Below are 25,954 nucleotides of genomic sequence, written 5' to 3' on the forward strand. Positions count from 1 at the left end.
GAAAAATTAACTATATGGATAATGAATAATGAGTTTAAAATAAAATTGAAGTGATAATGGATTTCAAGGACAAATAATACTAATGAAAGCTTGGGGTTATAAAACCACTATCATAACATACATTTTTAATAAATTAAAAAATTATTTTTAATACATTGAATATTCAATATTTGTATATTGAAAGTTCATTATTCGATGTAGACTAAATAATAAACATTCAATACAAAAATAATAAATTTTTAATAAGTAATAAACCTTCAATACAAAGATAATGCTCAATACTTATTTTTAAATAAGAACTTCAAAGTATATCAATACAAGATTATATATGAAATCATTTTTATTGTAGAAAATAAAGACATACAACTAATGAAATTATATCTCTGTTTTAATTTTTTGATAATGAATAATTTTTATTTTAGAAATAAAGATAATATAACTAATGAAATTATATATCTTTTTTAACTTTTTGATAATGAATAATTTTTATTGTAGAAAATAAAGACATATAACTAATGAAATTATATAACTTTTTTAAATTTTTTGATAATGAATAATTTTATTGTAAAAAATAAAGACAATATAACTAATCAAAAAATATCTTCTATTTTTTTGATAATGAATAATTTTTTTTTTTGAATAAAGTCACTGTAAACATCGAATTCTAAATTAAAGAAGTGCATATGTATTTTTTTTTTGTTGTAGCGGCCAATTTAGGTTCGAACCTAAGACTTTTTTTTTTTATAGAAATTAATGGGTACGTTAAAAGTTAACAGAATATTTCGTTACTAAAGTTTATACTAACGGAATGTGAGGTTATTTAAGGGAAGAAAATAATATAATAGAGGGTAATAAGAAAAATCATAAAAAATTATTAAAATCCAAATAATATGAACCATTCATTTAAGTAAATAATTACCACCAACATTTTTTTTTCTTCCCGTCAGAACCCTAACTTTATTGGCTCTTATTAAGATTGTAGATAGATGTAGAAAATGAATACTCCGTATTTATTATTATTTTTTTGCGTGTAGCCCAGGATTTTCACCGTTAAATTATTGAATTATAGACACCTTTATTGGGTAAAATATTTGGTCTGGAGATTTAAAGTTACTCCACATCCAAAGCCAATGATCGAACACTTAACTTTGATTAAAGATGGATGAGTCCATTCCATTCAACCACACCCCAGATTATTCCGTATTTATTAATGGTCTTGAGAATAATTTGTCAACCAATAGGGGTCAAACTATTATTTTAGGGATCGGCGGGGTGAAAATATAGTTAATAAAGAAAAGGCAATTTAAAAATATTTGACCATGTCTGAATTGATTTTCAATTTTTCATGGATCCTACATTCTTCTGCATTCCAACGTTCTCTTCCCATTTCCCTTCTTCTCTACCATCGCCACCTTTCTCTGCCATAACAAATCTCCCATTTCTCAATTTCTCGACTTCGCATTCCCATCGCCGATTGCGATTCCCGGTTTCGCTCTCTGGGGGCGCCGAGGAGGAAAAATGCTGGAACGCTTCTTGAATCCGCGGCGGGCGTGTCATGTCCGGCGACTTCTCCGCAACTGTAAAATAACCCTCTTCTGCCTCGTCCTCACCGTCGTCGTCCTACGTGGCACCATCGGCGCCGGAAAATTCGGGACCCCCGAGCAGGACCTGAAGGAGATTCGCGACACGCTCACGTATTACCGAAAACTCACCGAGCCGCGCCGCGTCCTGGAAGAATCGCGACGCGCCACCGTGTCCTCCGGCTACGACGACTCCGGCGGCGCCAAAACCTACAATGGCTTCGACATAACCAAGATTATGGTGGATGAAGACGACGGGGAGCCTGAAATCAAGCGGGATCCGACCCAGCCGTATAGCCTCGGGCCGAAGATCACCGATTGGGATCGGCAGAGAGGGCTATGGTTGAGGAGAAATCGAGATTTCCCCAATTTTCACCGGCGGAATAAGCCTAGGGTTATGTTAGTTACCGGGTCGTCACCGAAACCGTGTGAGAACCCGATAGGGGATCATTACTTGTTAAAGTCGATTAAGAACAAGATTGATTATTGTAGGTTACACGGGATTGAGATTTTCTATAATATGGCTCTTCTTGACGCAGAAATGGCCGGATTTTGGGCAAAACTCCCATTGATTAGAAAGCTTATGTTATCCCACCCTGAAGTTGAGTTCTTTTGGTGGATGGACAGTGATGCCATGTTTACAGACATGGCTTTTGAGTTGCCATGGGAGAGGTATAAAGAATACAACCTAGTAATGCACGGTTGGGATCATATGGTGTATGGAGATAGGAATTGGGTTGGATTAAACACTGGTAGCTTTTTGCTGAGAAATTCCCAATGGTCACTGGACATTCTTGATGAATTGGCCCCAATGGGGCCAAAAGGGAAGATTAGGGAAGAAGCAGGGAAAATCCTGACAAAAGAGCTTAAGGGGAGGCCAGTTTTTGAGGCTGATGATCAATCTGCAATGGTGTATTTGTTGGCAAGCCAAAAGGAAAGATGGGGGGCTAAGGTGTATTTGGAGAGCGCATATTTCTTGCATGGTTATTGGGGGATATTGGTGGATAAGTATGAGGAAATGATGGAGACTTATCACCCTGGGTTTGGTGATCATAGGTGGCCATTGGTTACACACTTTGTGGGGTGCAAGCCTTGCTTGAAGTTTGGGGATTATCCCGTCGAGAGGTGCTTGAAACAAATGGATCGCGCTTTCAACTTCGGGGACAACCAGATCCTGCAGATGTATGGATTTATGCATAAGTCTCTCGCGAGTAAGCGAGTGAAGAGGATTCGGAACGAAACTAGCAATCCCCTTGATACGAGGGACGAATACGGGTTGCTTCATCCGCCCTTCAAGGTATAGCTTACTAGCTAGCACACACATTTAGATAGAGATCAGATAGAGAGATATGCCTTATATCATACATTCCACAATATCAGTTTTTACCTTTAACCAGTTTCTTGTCCCTTAGCTTGCTGTAGATTGTTTAATGGTGTTTTAGATGCAGTTTCACATAACACAAGTAGTGTCAAATTCTCAACTTTTTTTCCCAGCAAAACTATGATGTCTGTATACATTTGGAAGTTTGAAGAATGGGAAACAGTAAAATGGATGTGGTTTTCTCCCACTTATATTTTTGACTGGGAAAAATTGTAGTGGTAGCTGAATCTCTTTTTCCTGTTAAGTCTTGAGCACAATGATTTTGAGAGAATGTTGTTCAAGTTTTGGAGGGAGGGGTGGGGGTAAAGCTCACTATATTCTTGGCAACTTCACTGGAAGGTTTCTGCCATGGCTCACTTAAGGTATTTTGATAGTTGCCTCTTAGCACAAAAAAAGTGAAAAACCTTTTAGACAACCAAGAATGATATGACATTACTATTCAGGCAACTTTTTTGGGCCTTTTTAAATGAAAGTAGAACAATTTTTTTTTTTAGTACCGTAGACTCTGTTACCGTTATGCCATGAATTTGGGTCAAAATATACCATTTATATACTGAATGTTCACAATTTACCTACTAAATGTTCACAATTTAAATTGTGTGGACATTTAGTATGTAAATTGTGAACATTTAGTATATAAAATTGTGAACATTCACTATGTAAATTGTGAACATTTAGTATATAAAAATTGTGAACATTCAATATGTAAATTGTGAACATTTAGTATATAAAAATTGGTAACATTCAGTATGTAAATTGTGAACATTCAATATATAAATTGTTTATTTTTGGATTCGGGTCCACTGAATGATTTGTTATATGTTATAATGGAATATCTGTTCATAACTATATTTTAAACTTACTGAAACAATACCTAAGCACGGGGATGGCGAAAGTGGAACGAGTTATTTTGCCTACAATGATGTTTTTCTTTCTTTCTCACAAACCCAGAGTAAAACTATATTTTAAACGCATCACATGATACCATAAATGAATCTAAGCAGGACCAAGTAGTAAATCTCGAAATTTAAAGGTGCACTATTTCAATGTAAATATGTAATTTAATTTAACAAAATTTATTACAAGAATTTTGAGACCAGAACACTTAGTCATGGGTTCGAATGCTCTCGAAGATTTTATTGTAGTGTTGTAATTTGATTTTTGTAGTAGCTTACCCTTGTTTGGTTGTTTAAATGTATAATAAACAGTTATATCGTGGATCCGGGTCATCATTTGTATTATAAATGTACATAATTTATTAGTTGAAAGTACATATATATTAAATATATGTGTACATAATCTAGACCATAGTCTACAATGCTCATGGTAGATCTTTAAAAAACTAAGACTCTTATTAAATTTTATTTATTTATTTATATTATTAGCTATAAACATGCACGGTGTGCAAATGAAAAATCTCCAATGCATAAAAATAGATAGTAAAAGGGAAAATTACACTTTTCATCCTTAAGTTATAAGATAATTGTAGAATTCTTCCCTAAGTTCTTGTCATACTCACTTTTCGTTCATGAATTATACTAATTGCAAATTTCATCCTTAAGTTATTATTACGTTGCACTTTTTGTCCCTAACCTAAATGTGCAAATTTCGGTAAATTTTCTATTAAATGTAGGCATCGCTCGATTCCATTTAAAATAATATGGATTAAGATGGAAAAAAGTTAAGAAGTTACCGGCTTATTTTTGAAAAACTACTTAACTTATTAGTAGGTTAAAATAAATTATAAACTTCTAAATAAGTTCTGCCAAAGAGCCATACACGGAGTATAATTTAGGAAGAAAGAGTGTTGATTTTTTAAAATTAAATTAAATTAAAAAATAAAAACCCAAAACCCTAACGTGGGTTTTTGAAATTTAGAGCAAGCACAAAACCCCGGGGATGCTCTAATCCGACCGGAATCCGACATACAACGGCCGCAAATAAAATCTATCTGCTCGTAAAATTAATATAGAGCAGCAACAATCGCCCACCACCATGATCGAGCACAAGGAGGAGGATTGGTGTCTCCGGCGAGGGCAGTACCTCGGAGAAATCTCTGCACTGTGTTTTCTTCATCTTCCTCCTCACCTCTCTTCTCTTCCGTATCTTCTAGCCGGTCTTCTCCTCTCTCCTTTGCTATCTAAATTACTATACCTTCTCTTTTCTAAATGAGTAAATGAATGATTGTCTTATGTTAGTTGAACAAGCGTATCTTGAAGTACTCCACGCTATTCGGCTACTAATTTCGTTCAATTTTCTTTTTGACATTTAGGAACTGGATCGCAAATTCTTGTCTACGATTTAGCCAGCGGGCTCATTATACGATCCTTTGAAGTTTTCGATGGAGTTCGAGTTCATGGAATTTCTTTGGGGCCTTTCAGTGATCACTCCTCTGATTCCACTACTGTCACCTTCAAGATTGCTGTTTTCGGCGAGAGAAGAGTTAAATTATTCAGCTTGCTAATAAATTCACTTGCTCACCCACGGGAATCTCTTCATTTGTCATTAACTCTAATGCAGTCGCTGCCAAGACTTGGCCACTGGGTCTTGGACGTTGCCTTCTTCCATGTAACCCAACTAATTTCAGTTTTCGGACTTTCATAATGGCTTCATTTCCTTCTTATACTCAGTTATTATTACTTGTAATGGCAGGGGAACCAGTGGCTTGCAATTGGATGCAGTGACAATTCTGTTTATTTCTGGGACATGTTGAGATGTAAGGTGCTTTCTCAAGTAAGCTGTTCAGGTGTGTTCATCAATTTTTTTCTAGTGAACTAGATTATCTTTGAGCTTTGTAGAGTTATACTTGTCTGCAATATTTAGTACCATAGCATGTTGTTCTCTTATCAATTGGACACAGTGTTTACTTACTGAATTTGTAGAGAGGTGCCTGTTATACTCTATGCGTATCTGGGGAAATGAAGTTGATTCTCTCCGTGTTGCCTCGGGTACAATTTTTAATGAGGTAACTGATGTGTATCTCCCTGACATATCAATCCAGAATTGGATCCATACAACATATGAGTTTTAATGTAAAAATATACGGAGTACATATTTGGTGAACTTATGAATTAATTAGCCCCAGGAATGCTATCCTCTCATCTCATCCAGAAATTCTGACATGCAGGCTTCTTACACTCTCATCATTTAAAAGGGGTGGGGCCTGGTGGTTTAAATTTGTATGTTGCTTGTCCTTTTTAATTCACAAGTTTCATTACTGCACTGAAAAATTATAAAAGCTAGCTTTTAAATGGTTATGTGATTGGATGTTTGTTGCTGAACTAGTGCAAATAAATATATTTCAGTTGCAATAAACAATAATAATGATTCTTCATTCTTGTAGAATATGCTGCAGTTCTATATTTGAATTTTCCTCTAGTTGAATCCCTATCTTTAAAAATTTGAAAGACACTATTGTCTCTTGGCAGGTTATTGTCTGGAAATTGGATAGCACAAATGATGTTCCTGCGTTTGGAAGTCCTGCTGTGGATAATGTAAACCTGACGAATGAAAAGGGCAATCATCTTCCTATTCAGCCATATACAGCTATTAATTTATTCCGGCTGATTGGACATGAAGGTTCAATTTTTCGCCTTGCTTGGTCACCTGATGGGTCAAAAATAGTATCTGTTTCTGATGATCGGAGGTAGATGTTTGTTGTCTTTTGTGCTGAGTGTTTAATAATGTACAGAAGAATTTAAGTTGTAATGATGTTTTATTTATTCCTGGCTGCTGCAGTGCTCGTGTTTGGATACTTGATGAGAGCAAATGCCTTCAGTTCTCTGTGGAGGGTCCTAATCAATCTGTCAGCTCTGTTCTATTTGGTCACACTGCCAGGGTTTGGGATTGCTGTATATTTGACCATGTTAGTTCTGGAAATACTTTTCTGTATTATGCCTGAATACAAGTCATTTGAATTATTTACTCCTCTTGGAATATTTCATGTTTGGATCATGATCTCTCACTCCATCTTTTGTTTGACTTTGTTCAGTTGATTGTTACTGCTGGCGAGGACTGCACATGTCGAATATGGGGACTGGATGGTGCACAACTTAATTTGATCAAAGAGCACATGTGAGTTACAGACAAATTTGCATTGTGAATTGGTATACATGTTTTTGTGGTTGTATTCTCTGTTAATGAAGATGGTTGTGTTATTTTAACCTTTAGTATACCTTTTGTGGGTATCTTGTTGAGTATTAAAATAGTCAATTGCAACTGATGTCTCAACATGTTTACTGTGCCACTATTTTCTACCTTACCATCTTCTTATTCTGCAGTGGGAGAGGGGTATGGCGGTGTGCCTATCATCCTGATTTTTCACTGCTTGTTACTGCGGGGTTTGATTCTGCCATAAAGGTTCACCAGCTGCAGACTTCTCCTGAATTTTTGGGCAAAATTTTTGGGGCACAAGAGTTGTCAACTTATGAAAAGGAGGCCTTTAAACTTTCTATTCCAAATTCCACAGAGCATGTTGGCCACATGGATAGGTAACTAATATAATAATTTAATCATGCTGCTTGAAGTTTTCCAAGTTTCATCGCCTGTTACTTTAGGCATTAAAATTCAATGAAATAAATTATATTTTTCTTTCTTTAGTCGGGGAAAAGTTGTTAAACTTTTACCACTGTACTCTTTCACTAGAATCTATTAGATCCAGTTAACATGCTGGATGAGGAAAATCTGCTATCTATGAATGAAACACATTGCTTTTACTAGCCAAGCCTTACTCTAGTCATTTGATTTCAGTTCAGATTTTAGAGCATTTCAGTAGCTTCTGCATGCCTTTTTTCATAGTTCTTTCTTCATTTACTCACAAATTCTATACCATCCTCACATCAGATAGTATGTGTTAACTGGTTTTTTTTTGGATGAATTCTTGCAGCAAGAGTGAATATGTTCGGTGTTTGCATTTCTCATGTGAAGATTCTCTTTATATTGCCACAAACAATGGCTATGTATACCATGCTAAATTATGTCATACAGGAAATGCTAGTTGGACTAAACTTCTACACATTGGGGAGGATGCACCAATCGTTTGTATGGACATGTTATCAAACCGGTCTGATCCCTCTTGTGGAATTGACGATTGGGTTGCAGTTGGAGATGGTAAAGGTAGAATGATGATTGCCCACCTTGCTGGTGATGTTTGTAGTCCTAAAGTTGAGTGCTCGTTCACTTGGTCTGCTGAAATTGAGCGGCAGCTTTTAGGAACTTATTGGTCCAACTCACTGGGGTATAGGTATCTAATTATTCTCACTTAATGAAGATAGGGATTAATATGTCCACAGGCTTTTGAAACTTGAAACATATCTCACGAAAAGAATGGTATTGTTCTCCCATGTAGAGACAGTCTAATGTCTCTTTGTAGAAACACTACTTCTCAAGACTATTATAGGAGTTTGTTCAAGCATACTAGAAAAAGCATACTTGAAATTAGATTTTGCTTTTATCTCTGATTAAGTGAGGTGTATATCTTGTATAGGTTCATCTTCACTGTGGATCCTAGAGGGAGGTTGAAGCTCTGGAGGCTATGGAACCCTCAGTCATCTGTTTCTCATGTAGAGGCTGATTATCGTCCAGAATTGGTATCTGAATTTGTCTCTTGTGTCGGGATGCGGATAATTTGCTTGGATGCATCACTTGAGGATGAGGTTAATGACATTTATTAGTTCTGTATGTAGTTATTTTCTAAGTCAGTTTACCTCTCAGCAGATTTAATAAACTATAATGCTACATATAATGAAAATGAAACTTATCATAAGGGGAAAATGAATTTATAATTCCAGTCCTAAATCCTGCTGCTATAATTTAAGATAACCTTGAGAAGTCTGAATCAACTTTTTGAATTATTCTCCTTTTTTACATTCTGATTTATATTTTTTTAAATTCTTTACATGTGTCAATACTTGCTATTTGTGAACACTAACTTTTAGTATGTTGATCCTGCATTTCCTTAGAAGCAAAGAATAGATCTTTCTAGTGGTTATTTAGATTATTACCAAGACTATATATATTCAGTTTTAGTTTATATTTTCGATATTTAGGTTAATTTGATCATTTTGACCAAACCCTTCAATGTTATCATGTCAACACATCACCTTTCAGCCTTGCAAGGTGCATGAAATGCAGTGAACTGACGTCACACTCTCACAGATGACTATGAAAATTGAAATTTTTTTTATTTTTCATTTTTTATATTAACAAGTGGCAAGTTATATTGATACTCTATAACTTGAAATTGTTGGATAATGGATATATGTGGATGGATTGTTAACACTAGTAATGAAACTATCCAATTGACTAAATATTGAAAACATAGAGGCTAAATTTGTATCTTTTCCATTGTTATTTTCTTTTGATGTGAAATGTCTTTGTATTTTATAGAATAGAATGTTCAAATCAATTCACTGCATCTGATGCCTTTATCTACTTGTACACAGGTGCTAGTGTGTGGGGACATCCGTGGAAATGTTTTGCTGTTTCCTTTGAAAAAGAATCTACTATATAACTCACCTATAACTTTAGAAGAGGATGTATCTCCACTGGCTTTTTTCAAAGGAGCTCATGGAATATCAACAGTTTGTAGTGTTTCAATTGTTGGCTCTAGTCCAAGTCAACTTGATATACATTCTGTATGGCCCTCTTATTTGAGATTCCTCTCCTGCCTTCACTTTGTCTGTGATTATAAATAGCTTTGTATATCACTAAAAGAATATTCTTTCATTCTATATTCACTATTTTGTTATCTGTATTTTTTAAAAAATTTCAGACTGGAGGAGATGGATGCATATGCTACTTTGAATATGATAGAAATCAAAAGAATTTAGAATTCACAGGAATCAAGCAAGTGAAAGAACTAAGCACTGTACAATCAGTCTACTCCAATGCTGACTACAATAACAAATTGCCAAGTGGTAGCTATGCTATAGGTTTTGCATCGTCAGAGTTTATAATATGGAATTTAAGTTCTGAAAGAAAGGTAATCCCCCCTCCCTCCCTCTCCTCCTCACCCCTCAACATTTAGATTTCTCCTTTGTAAACTCCGTCTCCTACATTGTGTGTTGGAACAGGTTGTACAAATATTATGTGGTGGATGGCGGCGTCCTCATTCATATTATCTTGGTCATTCTCCTGAGATGAAGAATTGCTTTGCATTTGTGAAGGTTTTTTCTGTTTCCATGCTCTACTTTATTCATGTTCCATAAAGGGTTCTGAACCAAGAAAGAAGTTAAACTCCTGATCTGGATTACTCACAAGTGCCTGGAAAAGTAGAATTGAACTGTATACTTGTATGAGCTCACACCCAAAAAAAAAAAAAAGGAACCTTTATAAATGTATGATCACCATTTTTTGGGGTCTGATGAGTATTCATGTTTAACACTTGTAATGTGGGACTATGCAGGATGGAATCATTTATATTCATAGGTACTGGGTGGAAGAGAATGACAGGGAGATGTACCCAAAAAATTTGCATTTGCAGTTCCATGGGAGGGAGATACATTCCTTAAGTTTCATTCATCCGGATCCATCATACAGTCCAAATGGGAAACAGAGTTACATTTCTGAATCTAGCTGGATTGCAACAGGTTGTGAAGATGGAACTGTGCGACTGACAAGGTGCAATAGCTTCATTTGTTATTTTGTTAGACATCTTGTTTTATATTGAAATTATTTCCAACCTTGAATTTTTATTATCAACTTCCCCAAGTAGTTTGTGGTTCTTGCAATGCTGGGAGACATCTCATTTTACATTACTACTACTACTACAAGTTAAGTCTGCTAACATCTGTCTTCCCCATACCTGCATGACTTGGGCCTGTATGCAATGCTTAGAACTTTTTAAAAGTTTAGCTGCAATAGAAAACTGTGCAAAAGAAATTATCAACTTGGGATTTCAACTGCTATTAAATGTGTCAATGGTGTTGTTGCAATTTGATGACCATGTAACTCTCAGGTATGAAGCAGAAACTGAGAGTTGGTTAACTTCCATGCTACTTGGAGAACATGTTGGTGGATCGGCTGTGAGATCAATATGCTCTCTTTCGAAGATTCATAGAATAATGCTGAAGGCAACTGATAAGTCGGAAAGGGTGCAACAACAAATGGGAAACTTGGAAGACCAAGAAAATCTTTTATTACTGATATCAGTAGGTGCAAAAAGGGTAATTACCGCATGGAAACAAAAAATTAGGTCAATAGACCAAAGGATAGAATCCCAGTACTGCAAACATGATAACAGAGATGGAAGTACATCTCATGGTTCATCATCCAAAAAATTCTCACCTCCGTTATTCCAGTGGCTTTCTAGTGATATGCCTACTAGAAATAACAATGGCATACGTGAAAACATTCCGAAGATAATTGGAGCAGTAAAAAATGACCAACCATTTCCATCAAAAGACAGTCAGATAGAATCAAAATCTTACCTTCTAGATAGATCTGAAAATGATTGGAGATATCTGGCAGTTACTGCATTCCTTGCTAAAGGATCAGACTCAAGGTCAGTAAATCAACACTTAGCACCTTGTTTAACACTCTTTTGTATAAGTTACTTTAATTTGAAATAACTGAACTTTGTTCTGTCTTCAGGACCACGGTTTGCTTCATAGTTGTTGCCTCTTCAGATGCTACACTTTCATTACGGGCTCTGATATTACCGCATCGACTCTGGTATACACAGTTGTCTTTTCCTTTGCTACTTCTGAGTTTTTTCTTTTTCCCCCTTACACTTTGCAGAATCAGGATGGACCTGCATGTCTTTAGTCCTGTCTTAACTTGTTTTGCTTCCTTATTATTCAATAATTGTTAGGTTTGATGTTGCTCTGCTGACTCCCTTATCATCTCCAGTTCTAGCTTTGCAGCACATCATTGTTCCCAGGCATTTGCTATCTGAAGGTTAGTTCAGCACAAGCCTACTGCAACCACTTCTTTTTTTCTTTTTTTTTTTGGCCTTGTGAAATCTTTATGAACTTGTTCAGGAAACAGATCATTTTGGTTAATTCTCCAAAATTTTGGAAAAACAGTGGAACAATAGAGAATGTGTTCAAGTTATTTATTTTTCTCCAATGTGGAAAATGCTCCCTTGTATTCCAGTTTCCCAACTTTCTTTCAAAGTGGAAAAGGGAGGTGAACAATACTTTATAAGCTGTTCACCTATGTTGTGTTCTGTAGTCTTCCTCCATGGAACTGGATGGCAAGAACACAAGTGTTCCACCAACCTGTTCTTTTTCTTCTTTTTGGTATATATCTGGATATTCCAACAATGACATGTTTTACATTCTTGGTGGGGAGTTCTGCAAGTCTTTCCTTCTGTTTTTATTAATAAAATTTTGGTGATTGCAATCTTGGTTGTGCAGAGAACATTCAGATTGGAGATCTTTATATGGTAATTAGTGGATCAACAGATGGAAGTATTGCACTTTGGGATCTCACTGATCATGTTGAAAACTTTATGCAACTATTATCAACCCTTGAAATGGAAAAGGGTATAGATAACCAGAAAAGACCGCGCACAGGTAGAGGAAGTCAAGGTGGACGATGGTGGAGATCTCTTGGTAGTCATGCCTCCAAGAAAAGACCAGGTGGTGAGCAGTTGAGTGATCCTTCTTTGAGAGAAAAAGGGGAAAACAGTTCATCTTTAACAACAAAAAAGGCAAACGACGCATCTTTACAAAATTATGATGCAGATTGTCTAGCTGGATGTTTCCATACTAAGCAAAGTAGGCATGTTTCTTCTGAAGGTAATCATAACGCATCACTCCATAGAAAAGAGAAAACAGATGTCTCATCCCTGGATATATGTGAAATAGGCCCCTTGCATGTCTTTAACGATATGCACCAGTCAGGTGTAAACTGTCTTCATGTTTCACATGTCAACAAGCCAACAGCTTCAGATTCAACGTTTAAGTTTTGTGTTTTAAGTGGAGGTGATGATCAGTCACTTAACTGTCTTACATTTGTTTTCACTACCACCCAAAATTTGGAACTTCTTAATTTGGAGGCAGATATCTCCCCATCAAGAAATATGGAAAATAGCATTTATTATTGTCAAATCCATAACCATCAGATGAGGCTTTTATCTGTTGATAAGATCAGCTCAGCTCACTCGTCTGCTGTCAAAGGTTTGTCATCTTAAGTTATGAACATTACTATTATTTTATTTTTCCCTTTTTTGTTGGCATGTGCAATCATTTCTATTGTCCTTCCATATGCATCCACATTCATTGACATTGGCTATTCTTACCACCTCAAATTGCCCACATACCAATATACTTTTGGTTTATGCTTGTAACATATAATGTAGTTCTCCCTCTATCCATTTTATCTTATTATAAGTATTTTCTTTTTTTGGTCAATTTGATTAAATTTTGACCTAACTAAATATTTGAAAGTAAAAATTACAAATTATGGCCATTGGAAAATGAAAGAAGACATAACAAACAAGATAATTGGAATATACTCTTACCATTTTATCTCATCTCACGTCATATTTACTACTACATATTTGAGAGTCAAATCAATTTTGAAGAGACATGAGAGCTGATTTGTGTTTGAGTTAATTGCTCTAGTTCATTAATGGCTTGTATAGTTGAAGTTTTTTATTAAAAAACAGATTTTCTTGGTTCAAGTGGCTTCCCTATAGTAGCCCCTTGCATTATTTTGTTATTTAGTCAAAGTGCATATTTTTACTAAGCTAAAATGCCCTTCCATTAACTACCATTCCTTCCAACTTCCAAGACTAAAATTCCATTTCTTACTTTCCCAAACGAATTGTTTGCATTCAAGGTTTGAACTGAACTTTTAGTGATTATATTAAATCTAATACACACCCACACACACATATACAGGTGTTTGGACAGATGGTAGATGGGTATTCTCCACTGGCCTTGATCAGCGTGTCAGATGTTGGAATATTGAACAAGGGAAACTTATTGAGCGTGCTCATCTAGTCATCAGTGTGCCAGAGCCTGAGGCGTTGGATGCTAGACCTTGTGACAGGTAACCGAATTGAATGGTCATTGATGACTGTTTTTGTGCACAACTCAATCCTATCTATTTCGTGTATGAAACCAAATAGGCAATTTTCTAGACGTACATTGATGCATTTGTTTGTGATATTATTACTATTATTATTATACCCAGGGACCGCTATCAGATTGCAGTTGCTGGCAGAGGCATGCAAATGGTCGAGTTCTATGCACCTGGCAAAATGAATTGCGGAAAGTAATGCATTTTCCCCAACCCTCCCATGCACCATGTGAAGTTATGGCGCCATATTTTGAACATCAAAGGTAAGTTGCTGCACATACAAGCTTAAGAGGAGCCATTACCAAACCCCACCCCACAATGTTTTATACGGATCGAGTACATGTTTACATGAGAAATGTTAAGAATAACAATTTCGAAAGAAGTTCATACTACTGAGAGGTACAATTCAACTGGTCGATCAAGTGGACAGGGATTCATTAGTGTGTATTAAGATGGTGATTAACTTCACACTAGCAAAGCTAATGTGATTATGATGATGAGGAGGAGGCGGCTTATTGAGTGGGCAGGTGGAACTGGAATTAATCACTGGCGGGTAGCTAAAATGTTTACTTGCAGGACAGGATGAACAAGTAGATGAGTGATTTTCCCTGTTACATTCACTATTGTTAGCATCTACTACTTCCAAAGTTTTGTAATTTTTCACCTATTTCTCTTACATCTCAAAAACAGAATACCAATTTTAACAATAAACTTTTCTATCACTTGGTTCTGTTTTTACTTTTTTTTTTTTTTTTTTATAAGATTATATAAGTTGCGGTCCCTTGACTATTGTGGTTTATTTGTCATGTTTTTTAGGATGGACAGGATTACATGATATGCTAATTCCCGTGTTGCAAAATCCTGCTTAGGCACTGATTAATCGCTGCGTTGCCACCTGGCGCTAGGCGCTGGTCAACCTCCTAGCGTATCACCTTAAATGGTGGTCTAGGTGGTTGGCTGGCAAGGCGACCGACTAGGCCGCTTAAGCGCCGCCTAGGCGTAGACTAGACCTCCTAAGCACGGACTAGGTTGCCTAGTTGGTCAATTAGCTATTGTTCTTTTTTTTTTTAATGAGTTATTTTATTCAAAACATTGTTTTGCGTGAAATAATTCTAAATTGTAAAAACTCTAAATATTTTTTTGATTAATATTTAATATTTTAATATTAACTATTAAAGTATTATATAATTTATAATTATTAGTCTTTAAAAAATTAAAAATACTTAAACAAATTTTTAAATAAAAAAAATTAAAAAATTGAATGTAGGCATGTCCCAAGTGAGTTTTTCCTGCTTTTGTCTAACATTCTTAGCGTTCATGTTATTGTCAATGAATTGCCATGCAATCCCATTTCAATCATTCACCTTAAAAAATGAGGTTGATGTGGCTGGTTGATTATGTAGGGTAGTAGCTTCAACAACTTAGGCTAACCACATCTCTAAAAGGATGAGGCTTGCAAGATAATGTGGCTACATAAGTAGAATTTGCTCAAATGTATTGCAAGCTTGTAAAATACAAAAAAGGCTGTCAACTCGATTATAGCCTATGTAGAATTTGCTTAGATGTATTGCAAGCTTGTAAAGTACAAAAAAGGCTGTCAAATTGATTATAGCCAGCTGGAATCGATCCGAATAAGAACAATCAAATTTGACTCTACCCAGAAGGGTCCAACAAGCATTTTCCTGGCCAAACTCAAATAAAGATGGGTTCCAAAAATGTTTCTGATTTTCCTAGTGAGCACCAAATAGTATGTCAAATACAATGGACCCCCAAAAGAAAAATTATGGAGTATAAAAATTATAAATAATAAAAACAAAAAGGGGCTTCGTTCTGAAGCACAATGCAATAACTGTGTGGCTGTATACACTATAAGTAGACACTTCAAACTACTTCACATGTTTTACATGTTTATTGCACAAGAGCTTGTTTTTCTTGTGAACCCCCTGCTGCATATTCCGCATCAGGAGCTTCTACTTCGCTCACAACATCATAACATCGGCTGCAAAGTGAAGGATGATCGTCAAAGGAGCCAACTTGAAGCGAATAGTTCCAGCATCTTTCACATTTCTCGCCATTTGCACGTGATACACCGATCCACACTTTGCTCTCCCCTTGAATAAGATACTCTCCTGTGTACGCTATATCTTTAATCCGCTCATCTTCCAAGGATGAAAGGACCTCCACCTGCAGGCCATGATTTGCAGAAATAAGTTTGCGATTGTAAATACTATACTATACTATGATAAGCTCTTCAACTCTCTCTGTAGACTAAAGAAACACTAATCACCTTTCCCCGCTTGTTTAATTAATTACCAACCAAATGAACCAATATGTGTACTAGAAAGATCCTACGAGGATGAGGATGAGCAATATTAATGAAATTTTTCGTGTCCTGTGATGTACCTGGGATGTTATAAAGATCCGATGCAATGCATCAGCATCATATTTGGGTTTGCATGCTTCCTTTAACCGTGCAGCCAGTGTACTATCAGAAGTGTAAAGATAGACCGTAGCCTCTAAACTGGCACCAATCAATTTCCCACCTCGAGCAGCTTCGAGTGCTTTGTTCACCTCCGTCCTCAGCTGGTGAAAGTAGTTCAATTATATTCTACTTATTTTGAAGGAGTGATAATGTGAAATGCATCTTATACAAATTTCATGAACAGTTGTTTTTGTTATTTTCAAGAAGAAGAAGATCAACTCCCATTGGAAATTGAGAACATTTTAGTTGAAAGTCAATATTAATGAGGGATAATCAAGCATGTTTGGCATGCGGATGCATATGTGAATGCTCTCTAAATCTCAATAAACTTTAAGGTTAGTATATGGAGTACTTTTATATGTACTGAGAGTGCTTAAATAATGTGAATGTTGAAAACATGGACAAACTCGGGGCATATAGGCAGTAATTACTTGCAATGCTCTCTCAATCAGACATTACTAGAGGATACAGTTGAGTTCTAAAAGCACGGTCACATCTAAAGATAAAATAGTTACCTCAAGAACTTTTCCCCAGAATTCAATGTCTTCCTCGGGGAAGGAAAGATGGCTTTCATTTGTTTCTGGCCAACCTGACTCGAAGACAAATGTGGCTACATTTCCATCTTCAGAAGTATAGGGGAAAGGAAGATGCTGCCAGACATCCTCTGCCAAATGGGGTAAAATTGGAGCAACTATCCTTGCAATTGAAAGTAAATGAGCAGCAAGGACAGTTTGACAACTTCTCCTTGTAAAACTAGTACTCCCACTGCAAATTAACAATTTGCACACATATATTCAGTATGCAGTTTCAATAAGCTGATGAAGTGTCGGGCAGAAACATTCAAAGGTGTAATGTGAAAAGTTTTCAAAAACAAATTAGCATTTACAGTAGCATGCTACTAGTTAGTCTATTAAGAGAAGACTAATGTATGACCATATATAAACCTCTGGACAATCTGATCAAGTGACCACTTGCCATTTTGTCATTTATTTAACTACTCATTTCTTCGGAACATTCTATTGTAGGAAGTTTTGAAACGAATAGAAAATCATAAATCAAAGATAGTTATAGCATGTTTTTTACACTTACCCAACATAAAGTCGATCTTTTGCTACATCAAAGTAAAAATTGGAGAGATCAATGACAACAAAGCGTTGAATGATCTGCAAGGATTAAAAGTAAGTTATAATAATAAGAAAGCAACCAGATGATTGTAGCTTTCTTCGTGTTTCTCTTTGATGTTTTTTACCTGATAAATCTTATAAAACTGATAATTTTCATAGCTCTCTTTAGTATTTTTCACAATAGATGAAAGTTGAAAAAAGGCGTGCCGATCAATCATTGGAAGGTCACTATATGGTACTGCATAACTGGCCTGCAAAAACAATTATTTAGATATACGAACACATGAAACTGGTATGGCATACTACAAAATTTGCTAACAATAGATCAAAGGAATGAAGTATCATGCAAGAGAAAGGAATATGAAATCAGCTGAATCTGCATGTCATGTAGAGCAGTGACGAAGAAGTTGAAGATAAAAAATCTTATCACCCGAATGAGTAAGAAAGTTCTCTTTTGGGAGAAAGATGATACATTTTCATTTGGAATGATTTAAAGATTAAGGATAAACAACTAATATTTTTTATAAATTAGGAAATAGGAAACTTTCTCAGATTGTCAAACATACTTTCCAGTCATGGAGATTTGCCAAAAGAAACCGCAAAGTTCCTCGTAGTTTCCGGTACATGTCAGATGTTTGACGGAGGACTTGAGGGCCAATAAGCACATCTCCTGTATAATCTACACTTGAAACCCAGAGTCTCAAGACATCAGCACCGTAGGGTGGTGCTTCCTGTCAAAGATAAAGTGTAAAACGAACTTGTAACCCAGAAAATTGAGATTGCTCATAGCACATTATCAACTAATGACTAACCTTTTGGTTTTTCCCTCCTTCAATCACACTCCTAGGATCAACAACATTGCCCAAAGATTTGCTCATCTTTAGCCCTCTTTCGTCAAGCACAAATCCATGTGTAATGACCCCAAAATAAGGGGCCTTGCCTGCAATATGTTTAGAGATTATGAGAACAGATGCTTTCTCAGACAAAGCAATTTGAACTATGATATGAGACCACTAAGGCATGACATGGCAAGACAAGTCAAAGAAGCCGGTACAGCAGATTTATTTTTTTTTATTTACACTTGAAAAAAGATGCATATGAAACATTTCAGATCTATTTTATATGTGTGTGTGTGTGTGTGTGAAGAGAAGCAAGAAAAAGACTATAATAGAATGCTCCTGACCTTTGCTAGCAATGCTTGTCAATAGAGAACTTTGGAACCAACCACGATGCTGATCAGTACCCTCAAGATACAGATCTGCAGGGTAATTAAGGCTGTTCCTCTTCTCTAGCACAGCAGCCCATGAAGAGCCTGAGGTAAAAATCCTTTGCATCACTGGTAAAGAGGATTGATGAACAAAGAACAATAAACTAGCATACTCATAATACCTGAATCAAACCAAACATCCATTGTATCAGACCCTTTCTCATATTCTGATGCTCTGTCACGATATTTATCAGGAAGTAATTCCTCAACTTTCATATACCACCATGCATCACTGCCCTTTTGAGAAATGATCGCTACAAAATTTAATAATAGATATTTCAATATGTTTTCACATTTGAAAAGCAGATATCTATGTCTTAAGTTTCAAAGCTTTTAAACATTTCAATAAAGCAATGAAAGAGATGGATCTGGGTTTTCTCTTGAAGAGATTTAGTATCAGCTGAACAATTCAAAAAATAACAGTGGATCTCTGTCTCTCAACTCTCAAGTGTCAAAGACTTAAATGTTTTTAAACACTTTGATAAAACAATGCAAGAGAAAATTATGGGTTTCTCTTGAAGAGATTTAGCATCAACTAAACAATTCAAAAAAAAAATAAAAGGTGATCTATTTCTATCAAACAAACATAGAAAATGACTGTAAAAATAATGGAGATGAAAAATCCATAAACCATCGCAGGAAGATTTTACATTTTATATGGCTAAGTGTTTCTTCATTCATCAGCGGTTCCTTGGACTCCACATGATAAAAGACAGGAATGGGAACGCCCCAAGTCCTTTGTCGGGATATACACCAATCAGAGCGGCTAGAAATCATTGCAGAAATACGGTTCTCTGCCTGGAAATAAAAATATTAACTACAAAATGCAGCAAACAGTTGAATTTGGAAGATTGGTAATCCATAAACTCCAAAAAGGAGCTCTCAGCATAAACGTTCCAAAGTCATTGTCAAAGTAAACAAAATACATAAATAGACCTCTTACAGAAGTCAAGAGCATACAGTCAAATACCTGGGGTGGAATCCAATTCACTTGGTTGATTGCATCCATTGCAGCCTGACGGAATCCTTCCACAGAGGCAAACCATTGCTCAGTTGCCCTGAATATAGTAGGCTTTTTGGTCCTCCAGTCATATGGATACTTGTGTTCTGTACAATCATTTCTAGAATTATGTGGAGAAAAATGTAATTAAGAAAGTTGAATAAATTTGCTAAATCTAGGTTGTCAAAACAGGAGTATAACTCACTGTATCGCTCCACCATGATCATTGATTGGCATTCATCCAAGTATTCAATAACAGCAGTATTTCCATCACCAAGCACATCAAGGCCACCAAATCGTCCTGCTTCTTCAGTAAACTTCCCATCATCATCTACAGGAGAAAATATAGGCAAGCCATACTTGAGGCCAGTAATGTAATCTTCCTGACCATGGCCAGGCGCTGTATGAACTAGTCCAGTTCCTGACTCAGTAGTAATGTAATCACCACCAATGACAACAGGGCATTCTCGGTTATCAATGGGATGGATATACCTTTAAAAAAAACAAATGAAGCTAACATTTTAGAGCCATATGTTTGTTTGGTTCTCATTACAGATTGAAAGGAAGAAGCTTTTGTGTTGTATTTCTCACACTCTTTACATGGATTACACACATATATAAACAGACTTAAGGAAATATAGCTCTAACAACCTCAGAGTATTTAATCCCTCTAATTGTTGTGTTCCTTTAACATCCAACTAATACAAAGGCCAATTATTTGTAGTGGTTAATGAAATAAATATGCAAACCAAGATTAATTTGGATATGGAAGGAAAAGTCCCTATATAATCTATCCCATATGTTTGGACTTAAATCCTTAGCCACCAGGTGCACCTTTAACCTGACCACAGGCCAATTAGGGTTTCTTTTCACCACATAGCTGCAATGACAGCAGCACATGGAGGAGTGTGGATGCACTTGGCGGCGTAATTCTTTTATCAAGGTTGCCTCCAAACCAAGCAGAGCACATTGCCTCACAATCACTCCCACTCTAATACCATGTTACAGATTGAAAGGAAGAAGTTGTTGTGTTGTATTTCTCATATTGTGCATTATAGACATATATTGCATAGACCTAAAATAACAGGCAGACATTTGAATGAATGTGAACAACCCTCTGACCCTTTAACCCCTCTAACAAATGATAACTTCTTCTACTAGTTCCTAGATAACAGCTAATGTAAAAAAAAAAAAAAAAAAAAAATGCATGGCTCAAGCAAGGAGAATAAGGGGTAGACAAAGGTATTACAATTTAACAGTAAAGGGAAAAAGACAAAGGCATGTATTTTAAACCACTTCTGAATATCAAGATGTTAGTAATAGTAATATTTGTCTATACAGCAAAATAAGGTACTAAGCATTCTTTATTCCACATTTTAGCTCTAATATGACCTTTTTCAAGATAAAAGTGGTAAAAGGGAGGAAAGAAACATTTAAATGTCTAAATTGAAATTTGAATTACTACGGCTACAACTGCATTTATAATGTCTTTCACAAAGAACAACCATAGAGGTTACCAAAATCATAAAGCAGCACTAAATTGAAGTGTGTGTTGCAGTTATAGTTTGAAGCTTAGAATGTAACCTGCTATTTTCAAGATCTGAGCCCAGTAAAGTTTTCTTCACAAGAAGCTTTAAGTTCCATTTTGCCTCCAGAGTTGAAACAAGGTCCAGTGCCACAATGAGGTAGAGGTTCTCAAAACCCTTCAACAAATTTCCTGGTATCTTCTTTTCATCTTTAGATATCGGATTGTCTACTGAAACTGACTGAACTTCGACAATGGCATATTGAAGCTTTGCATTCAGTGCAACAGCTGAAACCCCATAAAGAAAATATTATAGACTAACCATTATAATCAAAGAAGGGGAAAGATAATAGATAATTAGAGCTGCCTACCAGCATTGGCTGGAATGGTCCAGGGAGTAGTTGTCCAAATTGCCAAACACAAATTGGGGAAGAATTCCTTCAAAAAATCTGATGCAGGTGGAGCACTGACTAATCTGAAAATGGCATATAAGCTCTTTGACACATGCTCCTCATTATACTGCATAAGACAAAAGAACAAATAACAAAAGCTTGTTTTAATTTATGTAGTTGACCACTTGACCATTCAGATTGATTTACAGGTTACATAACAATTAATGCCAACTTTTCAGGAAATGACAAAGTAAGCATATATCATGAAGCATGTCCTATTCAAGAAAGAGAAAATCCCCAAAGTACATTTACCTCCAACTCAGCTTCTGCAAGAGCTGTCCGGGATGAAGGACTCCAGTGAACTGGCTTTCTTCCTCTATAGATATGGCCATGAATGGCCATCTGGCCAAATACTTCAATCTAGTCAAGACACAAATCAAAAGAGAAATATAGATAAGATTATTTTCTCAGTAGGCTACTGATAGAATTTCAGTTTCAACTGCCACCTAGCAAGGCAGAAAAATAAACAGTATGTGGTGTGTGTCAGTGCAGTAGTATTGTGCAGTAGTGTGCAGTAGTGTTGTGCAGTATATTAGTGTTGGGCAGCAGCAAAGTTAGACTTAGGCCGCAGGAAAGTAGTGCAGAATTTGAGGAAGCTTGTCTTCTCTCATGTGTATTATTATATTATGCCTTTATAGGAAGATGAAATGGCATCAATAGTATAGAAAGATGAAATGACTTCAATAGTGTAGCATAGAAAGATGAAATGGCATCAATAGTATAGAGGTTTCCAACATGTATATATATGGCAGTATGCTATTGTAGTAAATGCAAGTAAGAAACACAGAATTATATTTTTCAGAACTCAGAAACATCTTTTTCCTTCATTTTCCATCATTTTCCAGTTCTGATCAGTGATTACTAGCCTCTAGTTTTCTGTTTTAAACCTCTGTTTTGTCAGTGTGTGCATCAGATGCGAAAGCAACAAGAAAAACAAAGCCAATCAAAGCAAGCAGATCAAAGTAAGATCCCAAGAACTGAATAAAAGGAACTATAACTGCTTTGACACCTACCTGAGCAGCTTCATATTCTGGATCAAGAGTAAGATATGGATGGTCCCAGTCTGCCCATACACCATATCTCTGTAAGCATCCAAATATGATTTTAGCATTCAACTTTTATTGACTATGCATATCTGCTGGAAACAAGACTTTTCCCAATATAAAATACAATTGATTTTGATGAAAGGGGGAAAACACTGTTAGAAGAAAGGAAGTATATATTGTATTAGAAGGGCACAGGATATTCTTGCATTAAACCTTAAATGATGCCATCTGACTCTGCACTGTTGTTTTAGCAAACTTAGCTGCCTTGATCCTCAATTTTTGGGGTGTTAGCTGTCTTCTAGCATCTTGGTCTAGTGACTGCAAAACTAAAATAATGCAAAGAAGTCATGCTATGCAAGACACGGATCACAGCCTTCCTCTGTTTTTTCCACATCTGGCCCTGTGTTAGTCAAAGGATAACCTCCAACCTCCAAGGGTTATGACTAATAGTTTCATAAATTAAGTAATCATTAGAGAAAGAGGGAGAAGAGGGCAATTATGGCTTTCCTCCATAAAAGAATAATCAACTATCAAAACTTTATAGTGTACATTCTGAGCAAAACTAGAAGATTAGTTGTCAAAATTAAATATGCAACAGTTAATTCTTATATCTTTTACATTTTCAATAAAAGCAAGCTTCTTGGAATTTATCAAACTAGCCCAAAATGCCCAATTACATCCATAAGATGTCTCTCACAATAAACCCATGATATTCTGAGGTTTCTTATTCTGATAGAAGGCAATTTATTGTAAGATAAGTTGTTAGGAAGATATGAAAATGTTAATGAAAAATGTACCTTTCAACTCAATTGGTAGACCATGGCAATCCCAACCTGGCACATACTTCACTTTATGGTTTTGAAGAAGCTGCAAGGAAAGAAAATAAAGGAACTTTTACAAATTGAAAAGGTAGAAATATGCTTACAATAGTAGTGGAATTACATCTGCTATACATTCCCAGCCTGGTAATCTATGTTATGAAATTCTTGTATATTACAAGAATGTAATTGAAACTAAGATCATGGAACGAGTGTCAATGCTATTTCCTTTCACTGAAATGGCATAATGTAGAGACAGAGGAAAACATAAATGTTAAAAACACAAAGAAAATAAATAGATAAAAAGGTAATCTAGAGTGCAGACCTTATAACGATTAATAATGTCCTTCAAAATCTTATTTAACGCATGTCCCATGTGTAAATCACCATTAGCATAAGGAGGACCATCATGAAGAACAAAAGTTGCCTATAAACATACATAAATCATCAGCAAAGAATTCACCTGGGTACATAGAAACTTCAAAACATTCTTTACAACTCACCCCATTATTCCTCTCAGAAACCCTCTTAAAAACCTGGTTTTCATCCCATAGTTTTTGAAGTTCTAGCTCTCTAATTACAGAATTTGCTCTTAGACTAAATGCTGTCTTTGGCAGATCAACTGTGTGCTTATACTTCCCATCTTCCTGCTTTGAACCTAGCTTTGCAGAAATACACATCTTCAAGAGCAGACAAAACATGCTAGAAGCGAGAAGGAATCATGAAAATTTTAACACTATTTTCCAATAAATCATAGCAATACACATGTAAACCTTCAGATGCTTTCTTGGCCAACATCACAGGTCCTCGAGACCTCCTTTTCGAAGAAGGAGAAGTGTCAGAGTAGGTACAATAACGAGTCACATTCAAGAGAGATAAACCTCTAGCTGAAGAGCTGCTTCTTATATTCAATGAGCTAAAATAACTAGTGGTCCTAAATGATGAGGAATTCATTGACCAAGCCTGAAACAAATCACATATACTATATTGGAATGCAATAAACAGAAAATGTGGAAATTAGAGCTCTGTTTTAAGCCATACAGAGTTATAATTAAAAAAAAAAAAAAGACATATCATCAAGCACCTGGTGTGCCACAAGTAATTACATTCTTCTTTACCATCACATAGCGAATTGAGGAGAGCAACTACACATACTGACATACTTACAATAACTAGAATGAAAATATACGGAGTATATATTCATATTGTAAGATTGGTTCAATTTAATATCGAAAACAACTTAGAAACTAGCCCCAATTAAAAACAGAGACTTGCAGATCAAGAAAGTAACTCTTAAAGCCACAAACTTTACCGGAAAAAATAATGGCATTCACAAAACTTCCAAATTCAATGTTCTAAAAACCCATCAATTCAAACCCACTAAAATCTAATTTCGCATATTTAAAAGTTAAAACCTCGAGCTAAGTTTACCATTTGCCCAAAAAAGCTTACAAGAAAGACGAAAACAATTGAATTAATAAGGGCACAGAGAATATGTGTTGTGTATGTGGCGCACACAAACACACACGCATGTATAGCACACATACATAGCCTACCTTGTAAGTGGAAGTTTGTAGAGCCATTTTGAAATGAGAGACAGAGGACGAAATTGGCTTTGTGGAATTGTGGAGAAGGATAGCTTCCATTTATATGGAACTGCAGCTGCTGAAGAAGAAGAAGATACTCTTTTCCATTTAACTAACAAAGTGACTGAGGAAGAAGACGGTGTGCGCGGGCGGATAAGCGAGCCAAGAAGCCTGCGAGACCCTCAGGGCTGCGATTTTATACTTTGTAGAGTGTGGAGCAACAATTTTGTGGTAAATTGCATTCCTACCACTTGTATTTTCTGAAAATTGTGGGTGCCCCGAATTAAAATAGTCAGATAATGCTGCATTGCTGCTTATGTTCTGTATCAAAAGTTCAAAACTCATTCTTCTTTCTTTTTTTTTTTTTTTTTTTTTGAGTACTACTGACTCTGTTACAATATAGTATACTTTCTCAACCTACTAAGCACAACGAGTCAAACAGTTAACTCCACTGAAGCTCGAACCCACTCCTATCATGCATATGGGAGTGTTAATCGGGACACCGGATACCACTTTCTATTTCATTTTACTAATTTATAATACGATGAATTAACTTTGTGACATTTTTAAACATCACAAGTTTAAATTTTTGTCAATATTTTATTGGTTAAAACCTATCTTGTTAGCTTTCCTAGTACAATTTACCTATATTCTTCTGTAAT

At 35.9% G+C, this 25,954-nt stretch overlaps 3 protein-coding genes across 6 annotated transcripts; 2 read left to right on the forward strand and 1 right to left on the reverse strand.

Annotated features, from left to right (window-relative positions):
* The first annotated feature begins 1,368 nt into the window (after positions 1–1,368).
* On the forward strand, positions 1,369–3,152 carry LOC116015608 (xyloglucan 6-xylosyltransferase 2-like). The gene has a single exon (XM_031255716.1). The coding sequence runs from the start codon at positions 1,519–1,521 to the stop codon at positions 2,881–2,883; it is 1,365 nt and encodes a 454-aa protein (XP_031111576.1). The 5' UTR covers positions 1,369–1,518; the 3' UTR covers positions 2,884–3,152.
* Positions 3,153–4,846: 1,694 nt separating this feature from the next.
* LOC116016710 lies at positions 4,847–14,714 on the forward strand. 4 transcript variants are annotated; one of them, XM_031257082.1, is made up of 20 exons: positions 4,847–5,077; positions 5,234–5,529; positions 5,614–5,707; positions 5,844–5,926; positions 6,390–6,607; positions 6,700–6,826; positions 6,953–7,035; positions 7,242–7,451; positions 7,847–8,203; positions 8,447–8,615; positions 9,405–9,596; positions 9,734–9,943; positions 10,035–10,127; positions 10,367–10,581; positions 10,919–11,464; positions 11,554–11,634; positions 11,774–11,859; positions 12,321–13,085; positions 13,812–13,962; positions 14,107–14,714. In XM_031257082.1, the coding sequence occupies exons 1-20, from the start codon at positions 4,957–4,959 to the stop codon at positions 14,189–14,191; spliced, it is 4,182 nt and encodes a 1,393-aa protein (XP_031112942.1). In that variant the 5' UTR covers positions 4,847–4,956; the 3' UTR covers positions 14,192–14,714. The 4 variants fall into 4 exon arrangements, with proteins under 4 accessions (XP_031112942.1, XP_031112943.1, XP_031112944.1 ...); XM_031257083.1 differs by lacking the exons at positions 4,847–5,077; positions 5,234–5,529 and adding an exon at positions 6,089–6,140 and having other exon boundaries at positions 5,611–5,707; XM_031257084.1 differs by lacking the exons at positions 4,847–5,077; positions 5,234–5,529 and adding an exon at positions 6,089–6,140 and having other exon boundaries at positions 5,632–5,707; positions 5,822–5,926.
* A 955-nt stretch (positions 14,715–15,669) lies between these two features.
* Positions 15,670–25,524, reverse strand: LOC116016519 (isoleucine--tRNA ligase, chloroplastic/mitochondrial). The gene is made up of 22 exons (XM_031256826.1): positions 25,263–25,524; positions 24,480–24,669; positions 24,210–24,364; positions 24,032–24,133; positions 23,686–23,755; positions 23,102–23,214; positions 22,856–22,924; positions 22,095–22,202; positions 21,762–21,909; positions 21,450–21,678; positions 20,071–20,357; positions 19,836–19,972; positions 19,516–19,663; positions 18,988–19,119; positions 18,782–18,910; positions 18,411–18,538; positions 18,165–18,329; positions 17,724–17,849; positions 17,564–17,637; positions 16,990–17,239; positions 16,396–16,575; positions 15,670–16,176 (listed from the first exon to the last, which is right to left on the reverse strand). Exons 1-22 carry the CDS (start codon positions 25,350–25,352, stop codon positions 15,901–15,903), a joined length of 3,306 nt encoding a protein of 1,101 aa, XP_031112686.1. The 5' UTR covers positions 25,353–25,524; the 3' UTR covers positions 15,670–15,900.
* Positions 25,525–25,954: the final 430 nt, after the last annotated feature.

This window comes from Ipomoea triloba, chromosome 4, assembly GCF_003576645.1.
Source record: "Ipomoea triloba cultivar NCNSP0323 chromosome 4, ASM357664v1".
In the NCBI taxonomy this organism is placed as follows: Eukaryota; Viridiplantae; Streptophyta; class Magnoliopsida; order Solanales; family Convolvulaceae; genus Ipomoea; species Ipomoea triloba.

Excerpts from the sequence above, each read along its gene's own strand:
- LOC116015608 (XM_031255716.1), top strand. The coding sequence starts at position 1,519 with ATGCTGGAACGCTTCTTGAATCCGCGGCGGGCGTGTCATGTCCGGCGA.
- LOC116016710 (XM_031257082.1), top strand. The coding sequence starts at position 4,957 with ATGATCGAGCACAAGGAGGAGGATTGGTGTCTCCGGCGAGGGCAGTAC. Across the intron at positions 6,827-6,952 it reads ATTGCTGTATATTTGACCAT|TTGATTGTTACTGCTGGCGA; the intron begins GTTAGTTCTGGA and ends GACTTTGTTCAG. Across the intron at positions 9,944-10,034 it reads ATTTAAGTTCTGAAAGAAAG|GTTGTACAAATATTATGTGG; the intron begins GTAATCCCCCCT and ends GTGTTGGAACAG.
- LOC116016519 (XM_031256826.1), bottom strand. The coding sequence starts at position 25,352 with ATGGAAGCTATCCTTCTCCACAATTCCACAAAGCCAATTTCGTCCTCT. Across the intron at positions 24,365-24,479 it reads GGCCAAGAAAGCATCTGAAG|GTTCAAAGCAGGAAGATGGG; the intron begins GTTTACATGTGT and ends CTGCAAAGCTAG. Across the intron at positions 23,215-23,685 it reads TCTACCAATTGAGTTGAAAG|TTTTGCAGTCACTAGACCAA; the intron begins GTACATTTTTCA and ends GCATTATTTTAG.